Genomic DNA, 18,583 nt, shown 5'->3' on the forward strand with positions numbered 1-18,583 from the left:
GGCGCAGGATGGGATAATGGTGTCGGATGGGAATATGTGGTAGGATGGGATAATGGTGTAGGATGGGAATATGGGGTAGGGTGGTATAATGGTGTAGGATGGGGAAATGGTGCAGAATGGGAGAATGGTGTAGGATGGGAGAATGGTGCAGGATGGGATAATGGTGTAGGTTGGGAGAATGGTGTAGGATGGGAGAATGGTGTAGGACGGGGAAATGGTGTCCGATGGGAATATGGTGTAGGATGGGAGAATGGTGCAGGATGGGAGAATGGTGTAGGATGGGAGAATGGTGTAGGATGGGGAAATAGTGTAGGATGGGAATATGGTTTAGGATGGGGAAATGGTGCAGAATGGGAGAATGGTTTCGGATGGTGGAATGGTGTAGGATGGGATAATGGTGTAGGATGGGAGAATGGTGTAGGATGGGGAAATGGTGTAGGATGGGAATATGGTGTAGGATGGGATAATGGTGTAGGATGGGGAAATGGTGTAGAATGGGAATTTGGTATAGGATGGGGCAATGGTGCAGGATGGGATAATGGTGCAGGATGGGAGAATGGTGTAGGATGGGATAATGGTGTAAGATGGGAGAATGATGAAGGATGGAGAAATGGTGTAAGATGGGGAAAAGGTGTAGGATGGGATAATGGTGCAGAATGGGAATATGGTATAGGATGGGGCAATGGTGCATGATGGGATAATGGTGCAGGATGGGAGCATGGTGTAGGATGGGAGAAATGGTGTAGGATGGGAGAATGGTGTAGGATGGAGAAATGGTGTAGGATGGGATAATGGTGTAGGTTGGGATAATGGTGTAGGATGGGATATGGCATAGAATGGGAGAATGGTGTATGATGAGGAAATGGTGTAAAATGGGATAACGGTGTAGGATAGAGAAATGGTGTAGGATGGGATAATGGTGTAGGATAGAGAAATGGTGTAGGATGGAATGATGGTGTAGGTTGGGATAATGGTGTAGGATGGGGAAATGGTGTAGGATGGGATCATGGTGTAGGATGGGATAATGGTGCAGGATGGGGATATGGGGTAGGATGGGATAATGGTGCAGGATGGGGAAATGGTGTAGGATGGAGAAATGGTGTAGGATGGGATAATGGTGTAGGTTGGGATAATGGTGTCGGATGGGATATGGCGCAGAATGGGAGAATAATGGTGTAGGTGTAGGAGGGGATAGTGGTGTAGGGTGGGAGAATGATGTAGGATGGAGAAATGGTGTAAGCTGGGGAAAAGGTGTATGATGGGATAATGGTGTAGGATGGAACAGTGGTGCAGGATGGAGAAATGGTGTCGGATGGGATAATGGTGTAGGATGGGATAATGGTGTAGGATAGAGAAATGGTGTAGGATGGAATGATGGTGTAGGTTGGGATAATGGTGTAGGATGGGGAAATGGTGCAGGATGGGGAAATGGTGTAGGATGGGATAATGGTGTAGGATGGAACAGTGGTGTAGGATGGAGAAATGGTGTAGGAGGGGATAGTGGTGTAGGGTGGGAGAATGATGTAGGATGGAGAAATGGTGTAAGCTGGGGAAAAGGTGTAGGATGGGATAATGGTGGAGGATGGGAATATGGTGCAGGATGGGAAAATGGTGTATTATGGGGAAATGGTGTAGAATGGGATAATGGTGTTGGATGGGATAATGGGTTGGAATGGGGAAATGGGTTGGAATGGGGAAATGGTGCAGGATGGGATAATGGTGCAAGATGGGGAAATGGTGCATGATGGGGAAATGGTGTAGAATGGGATAATGGTGTTGGATGGGATAATGGTGCAGGATGGGGAAATGGTGTAGGATGGGATAATGGTGTTGGATGGGATAATGGTGCAGGATGGGAAAAAGGCATGGAATGGGGAAATGGTGTAGGATGGGATAATGGTGTAAGATGGGGAAATGGTGTAGAATGGGATAATAGTGTTGGATGGGATAATGGTGCAGGATGGGGAAATGGTGCAGGATGGGGAAATGGTATAGAATGGGAATATGGTGTAGGATGGGATAATGGTGTCGGATGGGGAAATGGTGCAGGATGGGTCAATGGTGCAGGATGGATCAATGGTGTAGGATGGAGTAATGGTGAAGGTTGGGATAATGGTGTAGGATGGGGAAATGGTGCAGGATGGGAATATGGTGTAGGATGGGATAATGGTGTCGGATGGGGATATGGGGTAGGATGGGATAATGGTGTCAGATGGGGAATTGGTGTAGGATGGAGAAATGGTGTAGGATGGGATAATGGTGTAGGATGGAGAAATGGTGTAGGATGGGATAATGGTGTTGGATGGGCATGTGGTATTGGATGGTAAATGGTGTAGGATGGGGAAATGATGTAGGATGGATCAAAGGTGTAGGATGGGGAAATGGTGTAGGATGGGACAGTGGTGTGGGTTGGAGAAATGGTGTAGGATGAGATAATGGTGTAGGATGGAGAAATGGTGTCGGATGGGATAATGGTGTCGGATGGGATAATGGTGTAGGATGGAGAAATGGTGTCGGATGGGACAGTGGTGTAGGATGGGAGAAATGGTGTAGGATGGGACACTGACATTGGGTGGAGAAATGGTGTAGGGTGGGATAATCGTGCAGGATGGGGAAATGCTGTAGGATGGAGAAATGTAGTCGGATGGGAGAATGTTGTATGATGGGACAGTGGTGTAGGATGGCGAAATGGTGCAGGATGGAGAAATGTTGCAGGATGGGGAAATGGTGTAGGATGGGGAAATGGTGTAGGATGAGGAAATGGTGTAGGATGGAGAAATGTAGTAGAATGGGATAATGGTGTAGGTTGTGATAATGGTGTAGGATGGAGAAATGGTGCAGGATGGGATAATGGTGTAGGATGGGACAGTGGTGTAGGATGGAGAAATGGTGTAGGATGGGACGGTGGTGTAGGATGGGATAATGGTGTAGGATGGAGAAATGGTGTAGGATGGGACAGTGGTGTCGGATGGGATAATGGTGTAGGATGGAGAAATGGTGTTGGATGGGATAATGGTGTCGGATGGGATAATGGTGTAGGATGGAGAAATGGTGTAGGATGGGACAAGGGTGTAGGATGGGACAGTGGTGTAGGATGGAGAAATGGTGTGGGATGGGACAGTGGTATAGGATGGGATAATGGTGTTGGATGGAGAAACGGTGTAGATGGGACAGTGATGTAGGATGGAGAAATGGTGTAGGATGGGACAGTGGTGTCGGATGGGATAATGGTGTAGGATGGGACAGTGGTGTAGGATGGAGAAATGATGTAGGATGGGACAGTGGTGTCGGATGGGATAATGGTGTAGGATGGAGAAATGGTGTTGGATGGGATAATGGTGTCGGATGGGATAATGGTGTAGGATGGAGAATTGGTGTAGGATGGGACAAGGGTGTAGGATGGGACAGTGGTGTAGGATGGAGAAATGGTGTGGGATGGGACAGTGATGTAGGATGGAGAAATGGTGTAGGGTGGGACAAGGGTGTAGGATGGGACAGTGGTGTAGGATGGAGAAATGGTGTGGGATGGGACAGTGATGTAGGATGGAGAAATGGTGTAGGGTGGGACAAGGGTGTAGGATGGGACAGTGGTGCAGGATGGGTGAAATGGTGTAGATGGGACAGTGATGTAGGATGGAGTAATGGTGTAGGATGGGAGAATGTAGTAGCATGGGGAAATGGTGTAGGATGGGGAAATGGTGTAGGATGGGGAAATGGTGTAGGATGGTGAAATGGTGCAGGATGGGAGAATGGTGCAGGATGGGGGAATGGTGCAGGATGGGGAAATGGTGTAGGATGGTGAAATGGTGCAGGATGGGAGAATGGTGTAGGATGGGATAATGGTGGAGGATGGGGAAATAGTGTAGGATGGGATAATGGTGTAGGATGGGGAAATGGGGCAGGATGGGAGAATGGTGCAGGATGGGAGAACGGTGTAGGATGGGGAAATGGTGTCGGATGGGAGAAATGGTGTAGGATGGGGAAATGGTGCAGGATGGGAGAACGGTGTAGGATGGGGAAAAGGTGCAGGATGGGAGAATGGTGGAGGACGGGATAAAGGTGTAGGATGGGGAAATGGTGCAGGATGGGGAAATGGTGTAGGATGGGATATTGGTGTAGGATGGGGGAATGGTGCAGGATGGGAGAATGGTGTAGGATGGGGAAATGGTGTAGGATGGGGAAATGGTGCAGGATGGGAGAACAGTGTAGGATGGGGAAATGGTGCAGGATGGGATAATGGTGCGGGATGGGATAATGGTTTAGGATGGGAGAAATGCAGTAGGATGGGGATATGGTGGAGGATGGGAGAAATGGCGCAGGATGGGATAATGGTGTCGGATGGGAATATGTGGTAGGATGGGATAATGGTGTAGGATGGGAATATGGGGTAGGATGGTATAATGGTGTAGGATGGGGAAATGGTGCAGAATGGGAGAATGGTGTAGGATGGGAGAATGGTGCAGGATGGGATAATGGTGTAGGTTGGGAGAATGGTGTAGGATGGGAGAATGGTGTAGGACGGGGAAATGGTGTCCGATGGGAATATGGTGTAGGATGGGAGAATGGTGCAGGATGGGAGAATGGTGTAGGATGGGAGAATGGTGTAGGATGGGGAAATAGTGTAGGATGGGAATATGGTTTAGGATGGGGAAATGGTGCAGAATGGGAGAATGGTTTCGGATGGTGGAATGGTGTAGGATGGGATAATGGTGTAGGATGGGAGAATGGTGTAGGATGGGGAAATGGTGTAGGATGGGAATATGGTGTAGGATGGGATAATGGTGTAGGATGGGGAAATGGTGTAGAATGGGAATTTGGTATAGGATGGGGCAATGGTGCAGGATGGGATAATGGTGCAGGATGGGAGAATGGTGTAGGATGGGATAATGGTGTAAGATGGGAGAATGATGAAGGATGGAGAAATGGTGTAAGATGGGGAAAAGGTGTAGGATGGGATAATGGTGCAGAATGGGAATATGGTATAGGATGGGGCAATGGTGCATGATGGGATAATGGTGCAGGATGGGAGCATGGTGTAGGATGGGAGAAATGGTGTAGGATGGGAGAATGGTGTAGGATGGAGAAATGGTGTAGGATGGGATAATGGTGTAGGTTGGGATAATGGTGTAGGATGGGATATGGCATAGAATGGGAGAATGGTGTATGATGAGGAAATGGTGTAAAATGGGATAACGGTGTAGGATAGAGAAATGGTGTAGGATGGGATAATGGTGTAGGATAGAGAAATGGTGTAGGATGGAATGATGGTGTAGGTTGGGATAATGGTGTAGGATGGGGAAATGGTGTAGGATGGGATCATGGTGTAGGATGGGATAATGGTGCAGGATGGGGATATGGGGTAGGATGGGATAATGGTGCAGGATGGGGAAATGGTGTAGGATGGAGAAATGGTGTAGGATGGGATAATGGTGTAGGTTGGGATAATGGTGTCGGATGGGATATGGCGCAGAATGGGAGAATAATGGTGTAGGTGTAGGAGGGGATAGTGGTGTAGGGTGGGAGAATGAAGTAGGATGGAGAAATGGTGTAAGCTGGGGAAAAGGTGTATGATGGGATAATGGTGTAGGATGGAACAGTGGTGCAGGATGGAGAAATGGTGTCGGATGGGATAATGGTGTAGGATGGGATAATGGTGTAGGATAGAGAAATGGTGTAGGATGGAATGATGGTGTAGGTTGGGATAATGGTGTAGGATGGGGAAATGGTGCAGGATGGGGAAATGGTGTAGGATGGGATAATGGTGTAGGATGGAACAGTGGTGTAGGATGGAGAAATGGTGTAGGAGGGGATAGTGGTGTAGGGTGGGAGAATGATGTAGGATGGAGAAATGGTGTAAGCTGGGGAAAAGGTGTAGGATGGGATAATGGTGGAGGATGGGAATATGGTGCAGGATGGGAAAATGGTGTATTATGGGGAAATGGTGTAGAATGGGATAATGGTGTTGGATGGGATAATGGGTTGGAATGGGGAAATGGGTTGGAATGGGGAAATGGTGCAGGATGGGATAATGGTGCAAGATGGGGAAATGGTGCATGATGGGGAAATGGTGTAGAATGGGATAATGGTGTTGGATGGGATAATGGTGCAGGATGGGGAAATGGTGTAGGATGGGATAATGGTGTTGGATGGGATAATGGTGCAGGATGGGAAAAAGGCATGGAATGGGGAAATGGTGTAGGATGGGATAATGGTGCAGGATGGGGAAATGGTGTAGAATGGGATAATAGTGTTGGATGGGATAATGGTGCAGGATGGGGAAATGGTGCAGGATGGGGAAATGGTATAGAATGGGAATATGGTGTAGGATGGGATAATGGTGTCGGATGGGGAAATGGTGCAGGATGGGTCAATGGTGTAGGATGGAGTAATGGTGAAGGTTGGGATAATGGTGTAGGATGGGGAAATGGTGCAGGATGGGAATATGGTGTAGGATGGGATAATGGTGTCGGATGGGGATATGGGGTAGGATGGGATAATGGTGTCAGATGGGGAATTGGTGTAGGATGGAGAAATGGTGTAGGATGGGATAATGGTGTAGGATGGAGAAATGGTGTAGGATGGGATAATGGTGTTGGATGGGCATGTGGTATTGGATGGTAAATGGTGTAGGATGGGGAAATGATGTAGGATGGATCAAAGGTGTAGGATGGGGAAATGGTGTAGGATGGGACAGTGGTGTGGGTTGGAGAAATGGTGTAGGATGAGATAATGGTGTAGGATGGAGAAATGGTGTCGGATGGGATAATGGTGTCGGATGGGATAATGGTGTAGGATGGAGAAATGGTGTCGGATGGGACAGTGGTGTAGGATGGGAGAAATGGTGTAGGATGGGACACTGACATTGGATGGAGAAATGGTGTAGGGTGGGATAATCGTGCAGGATGGGGAAATGCTGTAGGATGGAGAAATGTAGTCGGATGGGAGAATGTTGTATGATGGGACAGTGGTGTAGGATGGCGAAATGGTGCAGGATGGAGAAATGTTGCAGGATGGGGAAATGGTGTAGGATGGGGAAATGGTGTAGGATGAGGAAATGGTGTAGGATGGAGAAATGTAGTAGAATGGGATAATGGTGTAGGTTGTGATAATGGTGTAGGATGGAGAAATGGTGCAGGATGGGATAATGGTGTAGGATGGGACAGTGGTGTAGGATGGAGAAATGGTGTAGGATGGGACGGTGGTGTAGGATGGGATAATGGTGTAGGATGGAGAAATGGTGTAGGATGGGACAGTGGTGTCGGATGGGATAATGGTGTAGGATGGAGAAATGGTGTTGGATGGGATAATGGTGTCGGATGGGATAATGGTGTAGGATGGAGAAATGGTGTAGGATGGGACAAGGGTGTAGGATGGGACAGTGGTGTAGGATGGAGAAATGGTGTGGGATGGGACAGTGGTATAGGATGGGATAATGGTGTTGGATGGAGAAACGGTGTAGATGGGACAGTGATGTAGGATGGAGAAATGGTGTAGGATGGGACAGTGGTGTCGGATGGGATAATGGTGTAGGATGGGACAGTGGTGTAGGATGGAGAAATGATGTAGGATGGGACAGTGGTGTCGGATGGGATAATGGTGTAGGATGGAGAAATGGTGTTGGATGGGATAATGGTGTCGGATGGGATAATGGTGTAGGATGGAGAATTGGTGTGGGATGGGACAGTGATGTAGGATGGAGAAATGGTGTAGGGTGGGACAAGGGTGTAGGATGGGACAGTGGTGTAGGATGGAGAAATGGTGTAGATGGGACAGTGATGTAGGATGGAGTAATGGTGTAGGGTGGGAGAATGGTGTAGGATGGGGAAATGGTGTAGGATGGGACAGTGGTGTCGGATGGAGAAATGGTGTAGGGTGGGATAATCGTGCAGGATGGGGAAATGCTGTAGGATGGAGAAATGTAGTCGGATGGGAGAATGTTGTATGATGGGACAGTGGTGTAGGATGGCGAAATGGTGCAGGATGGAGGAATGTTGCAGGATTGGGAAATGGTGTAGGATGGGGAAATGGTGTAGGATGGAGAAATGTAATAGGATTGGGAAGTGGTGTAGGATGGGAGAATGGTGTAGGATGGAGAAATGTTGCAGGATGGAGAAATGTAGTAGGATGGGAGAATGGTGTAGGATGGGGGAACGGTGTAGGATGGGACAGTCATTGCTGGTCTGGGACGAGTTCACAGGTCTCAGTTGGTCCAGCATTTGCCAGTTTCTGTGACCACAGTACCCCTTTTAACCAGCAAGGGACAGAATCCCTTCGCCTCTTTTTTCTGTTGCTGATTCAGTACCCCAGACTTTGTGTGACATTTGGGACATGCATCAGACATGCTTTCTGCTGCAAGATGCAACATTTCAGCTTTACCCCATAAAGAGTCACAAGAGGAGTGAACCAAAAACTGCAGGAGATGAAAAGGATAAAATAATGAGCTCTCTAATGGATCATTCAGTGGTGTCAGTGTGGGTGTGAGTCAGATCCTTAATGCGCAGAAAATACACTGTTAGATTTATCAGCCAGTTTTGTGATGTTAGACCGATTCCAGAATGGGATCCAATTGTGTGGATTTTCAGGGATTGGTAATTGTGCATGGCTGGTACATACCTGCATGTCCTGCTAGCTGTATCCATGGATACCGTTTCTTGAAGGACATAACAAATGGCGACCAATGCACCACGTTCTTGATCTTCTTCCAGGATTTACTCTGAAGCACAGGAAGGAAGTAAGTAAGAACAACAAATCTACATGGGACTGATAACTCACACCCTGCAACACTGCGACTGGCACCAGAGATACTCCCCCGGGACTGATAACTCACACCCTGCAACACTGCGACTGGCACCAGAGATACTCCCCCGGGACTGATAACTCACACCCTGCAACACTGCGACTGGCACCAGAGATACTCCCCCGGGACTGATAACTCACACCCTGCAACACTGCGAGTGGCACCAGAGATACTCCCCCGGGACTGATAACTCACACCCTGCAACACTGCGACTGGCACCAGAGATACTCCCCCGGGACTGATAACTCACACCCTGCAACACTGCGACTGGCACCAGAGATACTCCCCCGGGACTGATAACCTACACCCTGCAACACTGCGACTGGCACCAGAGATACTCCCCCGGGACTGATAACTCACACCCTGCAACACTGCGACTGGCACCAGACATACTCCACCGGGACTGATAACTCACACCCTGCAACACTGCGACTGGCACCAGAGATACTCCCCCGGGACTGATAACTCACACCCTGCAACACTGCGAGTGGCACCAGAGATACTCCCCCGGGACTGATAACTTACACCCTGCAACACTGCGAGTGGCACCAGAGATACTCCCCCGGGACTGATAACTCACACCCTGCAACACTGCGACTGGCACCAGAGATACTCCCCCGGGACTGATAACTCACACCCTGCAACACTGCGACTGGCACCAGACATACTCCACCGGGACTGATAACTTACACCCTGCAACACTGCGAGTGGCACGAGAGATACTCCCCCGGGACTGATAACCTACACCCTGCAACACTGCAACTAGCACCAGAGATACTCCCCCGGGACTGATAACTCACACCCTGCAACACTGCAACTGGCACCAGAGATACTCCCCCGGGACTGATAACCTACACCCTGCAACACTGTGACTGGCACCAGAGATACTCCCCCGGGACTGATAACCTACACCCTGCAACACTGCGACTGGCACCAGAGATACTCCCCCGGGACTGATAACTTACACCCTGCAACACTGCGAGTGGCACCAGAGATACTCCCCCGGGACTGATAACTTACACCCTGCAACACTGCGAGTGGCACGAGAGATACTCCCCCGGGACTGATAACCTACACCCTGCAACACTGCAACTAGCACCAGAGATACTCCCCCGGGACTGATAACCTACACCCTGCAACACTGCGACTGACATCACAGATACACCCACCTGGGCCTGATAGTCCACAGCCTGCAACACTGCGACTGACATCACAGATACTCCCACCTGGGCCTGATAGTCCACAGCCTGCAACACTGCGACTGACATCACAGATACACCCACCTGGGCCTGATAGTCCACAGCCTGCAACACTGCGACTGACATCACAGATACACCCACCTGGGCCTGATAGTCCACAGCCTGCAACACTGCGACTGACATCAGAGATACTCCCACCTGGGCCTGATAGTCCACAGCCTGCAACACTGCGACTGACATCACAGATACTCCCACCTGGGCCTGATAGTCCACAGCCTGCAACACTGCGACTGACATCACAGATACACCCACCTGGGCCTGATAGTCCACAGCCTGCAACACTGCGACTGACATCACAGATACTCCCACCTGGGCCTGATAGTCCACAGCCTGCAACACTGCGACTGACATCAGAGATACTCCCACCTGGGCCTGATAGTCCACAGCCTGCAACACTGCGACTGACATCAGAGATACTCCCACCTGGGCCTGATAGTCCACAGCCTGCAACACTGCGACTGACATCACAGATACTCCCACCTGGGCCTGATAGTCCACAGCCTGCAACACTGCGACTGACATCACAGATACTCCCACCTGGGCCTGATAGTCCACAGCCTGCAACACTGCGACTGACATCACAGATACTCCCACCTGGGCCTGATAGTCCACAGCCTGCAACACTGCGACTGACATCACAGATACACCCACCTGGGCCTGATAGTCCACAGCCTGCAACACTGCGACTGACACCAGAGATACACCCACCTGGGCCTGATAGTCCACAGCCTGTAACACTGCAACTGACATCACAGATACTCCCACCTGGGCCTGATAGTCCACAGCCTGTAACACTGCAACTGACATCACAGATATTCCCACCTGGGCCTGATAGTCCACAGCCTGTAACACTACAACTGTCATCACAGATACTCCCACCTGGGCCTGATAGTCCACGGCCTGCAACACTGCGACTGACATCACAGATACTCCCACCTGGGCCTGATAGTCCACAGCCTGCAACACTGCGACTGACATCACAGATACTCCCACCTGGGCCTGATAGTCCACAGCCTGCAACACTGCGACTGACATCACAGATACTCCCACCTGGGCCTGATAGTCCACAGCCTGCAACACTGCGACTGACATCAGAGATATTCCCACCTGGGCCTGATATTCCACAGCCTGCAACACTGCGACTGACATCACAGATACTCCCACCTGGGCCTGATAGTCCACAGCCTGCAACACTGCGACTGACATCACAGATATTCCCACCTGGGCCTGATAGTCCACAGTCTGCAACACTGCGACTGACATCACAGATACTCCCACCTGGGCCTGATAGTCCACAGCCTGCAACACTGCGACTGACATCACAGATATTCCCACCTGGGCCTGATAGTCCACAGTCTGCAACACTGCGACTGACATCACAGATATTCCCACCTGGGCCTGATAGTCCACAGCCTGCAACACTGCGACTGACATCACAGATATTCCCACCTGGGCCTGATAGTCCACAGCCTGCAACACTGCGACTGACATCACAGATATTCCCACCTGGGCCTGATAGTCCACGGCCTGCAACACTGCGACTGACATCACAGATATTCCCACCTGGGCCTGATAGTCCACAGCCTGCAACACTGCGACTGACATCACAGATACTCCCACCTGGGCCTGATAGTCCACAGCCTGCAACACTGCGACTGACATCACAGATACTCCCACCTGGGCCTGATAGTCCACAGCCTGCAACACTGCGACTGACATCAGAGATATTCCCACCTGGGCCTGATATTCCACAGCCTGCAACACTGCGACTGACATCACAGATACTCCCACCTGGGCCTGATAGTCCACAGCCTGCAACACTGCGACTGACATCACAGATATTCCCACCTGGGCCTGATAGTCCACAGTCTGCAACACTGCGACTGACATCACAGATACTCCCACCTGGGCCTGATAGTCCACAGCCTGCAACACTGCGACTGACATCACAGATATTCCCACCTGGGCCTGATAGTCCACAGTCTGCAACACTGCGACTGACATCACAGATATTCCCACCTGGGCCTGATAGTCCACAGCCTGCAACACTGCGACTGACATCACAGATATTCCCACCTGGGCCTGATAGTCCACAGCCTGCAACACTGCGACTGACATCACAGATATTCCCACCTGGGCCTGATAGTCCACGGCCTGCAACACTGCGACTGACATCACAGATATTCCCACCTGGGCCTGATAGTCCACAGCCTGCAACACTGCGACTGACATCACAGATACTCCCACCTGGGCCTGATAGTCCACAGCCTGCAACACTGCGACTGACATCAGAGATACTCCCACCTGGGCCTGATAGTCCACAGCCTGCAACACTGCGACTGACATCAGAGATACTCCCACCTGGGCCTGATAGTCCACAGCCTGCAACACTGCGACTGACATCACAGATACTCCCACCTGGGCCTGATAGTCCACAGCCTGCAACACTGCGACTGACATCACAGATACTCCCACCTGGGCCTGATAGTCCACAGCCTGCAACACTGCGACTGACATCACAGATACTCTCACCTGGGCCTGATAGTCCACAGCCTGCAACACTGCGACTGACATCACAGATACACCCACCTGGGCCTGATAGTCCACAGCCTGCAACACTGCGACTGACACCAGAGATACACCCACCTGGGCCTGATAGTCCACAGCCTGTAACACTGCAACTGACATCACAGATACTCCCACCTGGGCCTGATAGTCCACAGCCTGTAACACTGCAACTGACATCACAGATACTCCCACCTGGGCCTGATAGTCCACAGCCTGTAACACTACAACTGTCATCACAGATACTCCCACCTGGGCCTGATAGTCCACGGCCTGCAACACTGCGACTGACATCACAGATACTCCCACCTGGGCCTGATAGTCCACAGCCTGCAACACTGCGACTGACATCACAGATACTCCCACCTGGGCCTGATAGTCCACAGCCTGCAACACTGCGACTGACATCACAGATACTCCCACCTGGGCCTGATAGTCCACAGCCTGCAACACTGCGACTGACATCAGAGATATTCCCACCTGGGCCTGATATTCCACAGCCTGCAACACTGCGACTGACATCACAGATACTCCCACCTGGGCCTGATAGTCCACAGCCTGCAACACTGCGACTGACGTCACAGATATTCCCACCTGGGCCTGATAGTCCACAGCCTGCAACACTGCGACTGACATCAGAGATATTCCCACCTGGGCCTGATAGTCCACAGCCTGCAACACTGCGACTGACATCACAGATACTCCCACCTGGGCCTGATAGTCCACAGCCTGCAACACTGCGACTGACGTCACAGATATTCCCACCTGGGCCTGATAGTCCACAGTCTGCAACACTGCGACTGACATCAGAGATATTCCCACCTGGGCCTGATATTCCACAGCCTGCAACACTGCGACTGACATCACAGATACTCCCACCTGGGCCTGATAGTCCACAGCCTGCAACACTGCGACTGACATCAGAGATATTCCCACCTGGGCCTGATAGTCCACAGCCTGCAACACTGCGACTGACATCAGAGATACTCCCACCTGGGCCTGATAGTCCACAGCCTGCAACACTGCGACTGACATCAGAGATACTCCCACCTGGGCCTGATAGTCCACAGCCTGCAACACTGCGACTGACGTCACAGATATTCCCACCTGGGCCTGATAGTCCACGGCCTGCAACACTGCGACTGACATCACAGATATTCCCACCTGGGCCTGATAGTCCACGGCCTGCAACACTGCGACTGACATCACAGATATTCCCACCTGGGCCTGATAGTCCACGGCCTGCAACACTGCGACTGACATCACAGATATTCCCACCTGGGCCTGATAGTCCACAGCCTGCAACACTGCGACTGACATCACAGATACTCCCACCTGGGCCTGATAGTCCACGGCCTGCAACACTGCGACTGACGTCACAGATATTCCCACCTGGGCCTGATAGTCCACGGCCTGCAACACTGCGACTGACACCAGAGACACTCCCACCTGGGCCTGATAGTCCACAGCCTGCAACACTGCGACTGACATCACAGATATTCCCACCTGGGCCTGATAGTCCACAGCCTGCAACACTGCGACTGACATCACAGATATTCCCACCTGGGCCTGATAGTCCACAGCCTGCAACACTGCGACTGACATCACAGATATTCCCACCTGGGCCTGATAGTCCACAGCCTGCAACACTGCGACTGACATCAGAGACACTCCCACCTGGGCCTGATAGTCCACGGCCTGCAACACTGCGACTGACATCACAGATACTCCCACCTGGGCCTGATAGTCCACAGCCTGCAACACTGCGACTGACATCAGAGATATTCCCACCTGGGCCTGATAGTCCACGGCCTGCAACACTGCGACTGACATCACAGATATTCCCACCTGGGCCTGATAGTCCACGGCCTGCAACACTGCAACTGACACCAGAGACACTCCCACCAGGACTAATATCCCACACCCTGTAATTACCTGGCACATTGTACCCTACAGGCAATGAGCAGGTTAGGTTCGCAAATACTGGCTATTGAGGTTTATAGAGAGCACTGGTTTGATAAATCATGGAAAGATAGAAGAAGCCGCCACGTATGCATGCATGGTATCCATGGTATGCAGGATTGTACTGGAGTCCTTCGGCAGATTGTGAAGCAGAGGGGGCCTTGGGATCAAGGAGGAGCATGGAGCAAAGGAGGATGTTTCCTGAATGTGTACCTCAGCCTCTGCGTGCTCCTGACAGGAAGGTGCTGTCCCTCTTCATACATTCACTGACCGTACGCCTGTAGCTTTGAAGGAAAATTGGCTACAGCTCATCCATATTGATATTACTGAGCAAGTGGTGCAGTTTACAGCTCACTGCACTCACTGAACCCTCTGCTTTACACTCTGTCCCCGTCTGCCTTTCTCTTTCTGTTTCTCTTTTCTGTTTCTGTCTCTCCTTCAGCCTTTCTGTCTCTCTGCATGTCTCCTTTTCTGACTTTTACTCTCATATACCAGTGTAGGAATGTAGGAAATCCACAGCAGGAAAAGGCCACTCCTTCCAGACACCAAGACTGATTATTCTATCACCTCTCTCCAACCCCTTCCCCTCGCAACCCCCTCCACCTCCCCTGCGCCCCAAACCCCTCCCACACAATCCCACACCAACAGTTAATTCCCGAGTCTGGGAAACAGCTGCTTTCTTTTGCAGCCACCTGGTTAAAAATCCAACAGTCAGAGTGTTTCTCTGACCCTCAACAGATACCCATCAGATACAGATCCAGGTCCCTGAATCAGCCACACTGTCTGAGTGCCTGTTTGTTGGTGGAGTGGGGAGGGGGTGTTGAAATTCATATTGGGGGTGCTTGTCTTTCTCTCTCTCTCTCTCACACGCAGACACACTGTCATCCTTTCTCATTCCCCCAACGTAAGTTTAGTATCATGTTCTCTTCCTGATCTATCAGTGTCTCAGCTCCTGGTTCCCTGCCTGGGTTTCCAATGCAATATGAGCCCGTGGCTGCTTGATTTTGATTTGATTTAGAGATACAGCACTGAGACAGGCCCTTCGGCCCACCAAGTCTGTGCCAACCATTAACCACCCATTTATACTAATCCTACACTAATCCCATATTACTACCACATCCTCACCTGTCCCTATATTCCCCTACCACCTACCTATACTAGGGGCAATTTATAATGGCCAATTTACCTATCAACCTGCAAGTCTTTTGGCTGTGGGAGGAAACCGGAGCACCTGGAGGAAACCCACACAGGCACAAGGAGAACTTGCAAACTCCGCACAGGCAGTACCCCGAATCGAACCCGGGTCACTGGGGCTGTGAGGCTGCGGTGCTAACCACTGCACCACTGTGCCGCCCATGCTTCTTTTAAACAGATATTTAAAATGTCAAATCACAAGCCTTTAGGAAAGTGAAAGAATTGATTAGATGCCTTTCAGTGTGCACTGGTTGTATGTGTACCAGTGTCCTCTGGCTGGCTATGTCCCAGTGTCCAACACTGGCTGGATGTGTCACAGTGTCCAGCACTTGCTGGCTGTGTCCCAGTGTCCAGCAATTGCTGGCTGTGTCACAGTGTCCAACACTGGCTGGATGTGTCCCAGTGTCCAACACTTGCTGGCTGTGTCACAGTGTCCAACAATTGCTGGCTGTGTCACAGTGTCCAACACTGGCTGGCTGTGTCACAGTGTCCAGCACTGGCTGGATGTGTCACAGTGTCCAACACTTGCTGGCTGTGTCCCAGTGTCCAGCACTTGCTGGCTGTGTCACAGTGTCCAACACTGGCTGGCTGTGTCACAGTGTCCAACACTTGCTGGCTGTGTCCCAGTGTCCAGCACTTGCTGGCTGTGTCCCAGTGTCCAGCACTTGCTGGCTGTGTCACAGTGTCCAACACTGGCTGGCTGTGTCACAGTGTCCAACACTGGCTGGCTGTGTCACAGTGTCCAACACTTGCTGGCTGTGTCTCAGTGTCCAGCACTTGCTGGATGTGTCCCAGTGTCCAGCACTTGCTGGCTGTGTCACAGTGTCCAACACTAGCTGGCTGTGTCACAGTGTCCAGCACTTGCTGGCTGTGTCACAGTGTCCAGCAATTGCTGGCTGTGTCACAGTGTCCAACACTGGCTGGCTGTGTCCCAGTGTCCAGCACTTGCTGGATGTGTCCCAGTGTCCAGCAATTTCTGGCTGTGTCACAGTGTCCAACACTGGCTGGCTGTGTCACAGTGTCCAGCACTTGCTGGCTGTGTCCCAGTGTCCAGCAATTGCTGGCTGTGTCACAGAGTCCAACACTGGCTGGCTGTGTCACAGTGTCCAACACTGGCTGGATGTGTCCCAGTGTCCAACACTTGCTGGCTGTGTCACAGTGTCCAGCACTTGCTGGCTGTGTCCCAGTGTCCAGCATTGGCTGGATGTGTCCAGTGTGATGTAGGTCAAGTAGCCAAGTTATGTACAGCAAAGTTTCACAAAGCATATGAGATGACCTGGTTTAGGTGCTGTTTGAAGAAACAGTGTTGGACAGGATACAAAGAGAACTTCTCTGTTCATCTTCAAATAGTACAGTGGAATCTTTTACATCCAACTGAACAGACAGACAGGGCCTTCATTGAACGTCTCATCTGGCAGTGCAGCACTCCCTCAGCAGTGTACCAGAGTGCCAGCCTGCATTATGTGCCCAGGCCTGTAGTGCCCTCTGATTCTTAGGAAAGAATTCTATCAACTGACAGGAAATGGTATTGGGTTTTTCTGGGGCACTCTGTCCGGGACAGCTAGCCAGTCATTTTGCACAAGTTATTTGTTGACATGCACTGGTTCATCTCAAGGGTGCAAAATCTAGTTGGTCCTGCGACAAACTGAGTGCTCTGATGACTGGAATCAACACACCACAGGCCAAACCTGGTCCTCCAGCACCTTTAGTGCTAGGGCAAAATGGAAGGCCTCTCTCTCCATGAAAGGCCATCTGTGGGTCAATACCAACGCCTCCACTTTCCCCACTACCCAATCCCCTCTCTGTATGGCAGCCTCAGGACAGTAGTGGGTGAGGCATTTGCTCAGAAGGATAGTCCACCAGGGACGTCACTGTCCCTCTCCTTAACACCATTTAAATGCAATGGGGGGTAGAGCGTGGTGCTTCCCATACTGAGGGAGCAGGGGAGAGGGAGGTAACTGCAGCTCGGACAGTGAGGAGAGGCTATCATGACGAGTTTACACAGGCAGCTCTCATTATAAATGTTGACATAGAAATTTATAATGGAAAAGGTTGACAGGACGAGCACTGAGATACATTTACACACACGTGATATGCAGTGTTTATATGCTTTTGTCCCCATGCAAGCACAAAATCCAGGCTGACACTCCAGTGCACTGCTGAGGGAGTGCTGCATTGCTGAAGGTGTCGTCTTTTAGTCACAGAGTCATTTACAGCACAGAAGGAGGCCATTTGGCCCATCGAGTCCATGCCTGCTTTCCATGGATCTATGCTGTCAGTCCTGGCTTGATTTCCGTAGCCCTGCAAGTCTATTTCTCTCAGATGGTCATCCAACTTCTTCTTGAAGTCATTGATCGTTGCTGCTTCTGCCACCCTTGTGGGCAGCGAGTTCCAGGTCGTTACCACCCGCTGCTTTCTCATATTCCCCCTGCATCTTTTGCCCAAAACTTTTAAACTGTGTCCTTGTACCATTAGTTAATAGGAACAGTTTTTCTTGTCTAACTTATCTAAACTTGTACACTTCCATTAAATCTCCCCTCAATCTCCTTTGTTTCAAGGAGAACAAACCCAGCTTTTCTGACTTAACCTTGTAACTAAAATCCTCCATCCCTGGAACCATTCTGGTAAATCTCCTCTGCACCCTCTCAAGAACTCTCACATCCTTCCTGAAGTGCGCTGACTAGAATTGGACACAGTACTCCAGTTGGGGCCTAACCAGAGCTTTATAAAGGTTCAGCATAATTTCCCTTCTTTTGTACTCTATGCCTCTATTTATAAATCCCAAGATCCCATATCCTTTACTAAC

General features: G+C 50.7%; 1 protein-coding gene across 1 annotated transcript in view; it reads right to left on the bottom strand.

Moving 5' to 3' along the window:
- The window catches only part of itpkb (inositol-trisphosphate 3-kinase B), a 191,960-nt gene that overhangs the window by 39,781 nt on the left and 133,596 nt on the right, over positions 1–18,583 (bottom strand). Inside the window, exon 2 of the mRNA XM_068027932.1 lies at positions 8,614–8,713. Within this exon, the coding sequence (XP_067884033.1) occupies positions 8,614–8,713 (100 nt within the window). The remainder of the gene's footprint in view (positions 1–8,613; positions 8,714–18,583) is intronic.

The sequence above is a fragment of the Heterodontus francisci genome, chromosome 3 (genome assembly GCF_036365525.1).
Source record: "Heterodontus francisci isolate sHetFra1 chromosome 3, sHetFra1.hap1, whole genome shotgun sequence".
NCBI lineage: Eukaryota > Metazoa > Chordata > Chondrichthyes > Heterodontiformes > Heterodontidae > Heterodontus > Heterodontus francisci.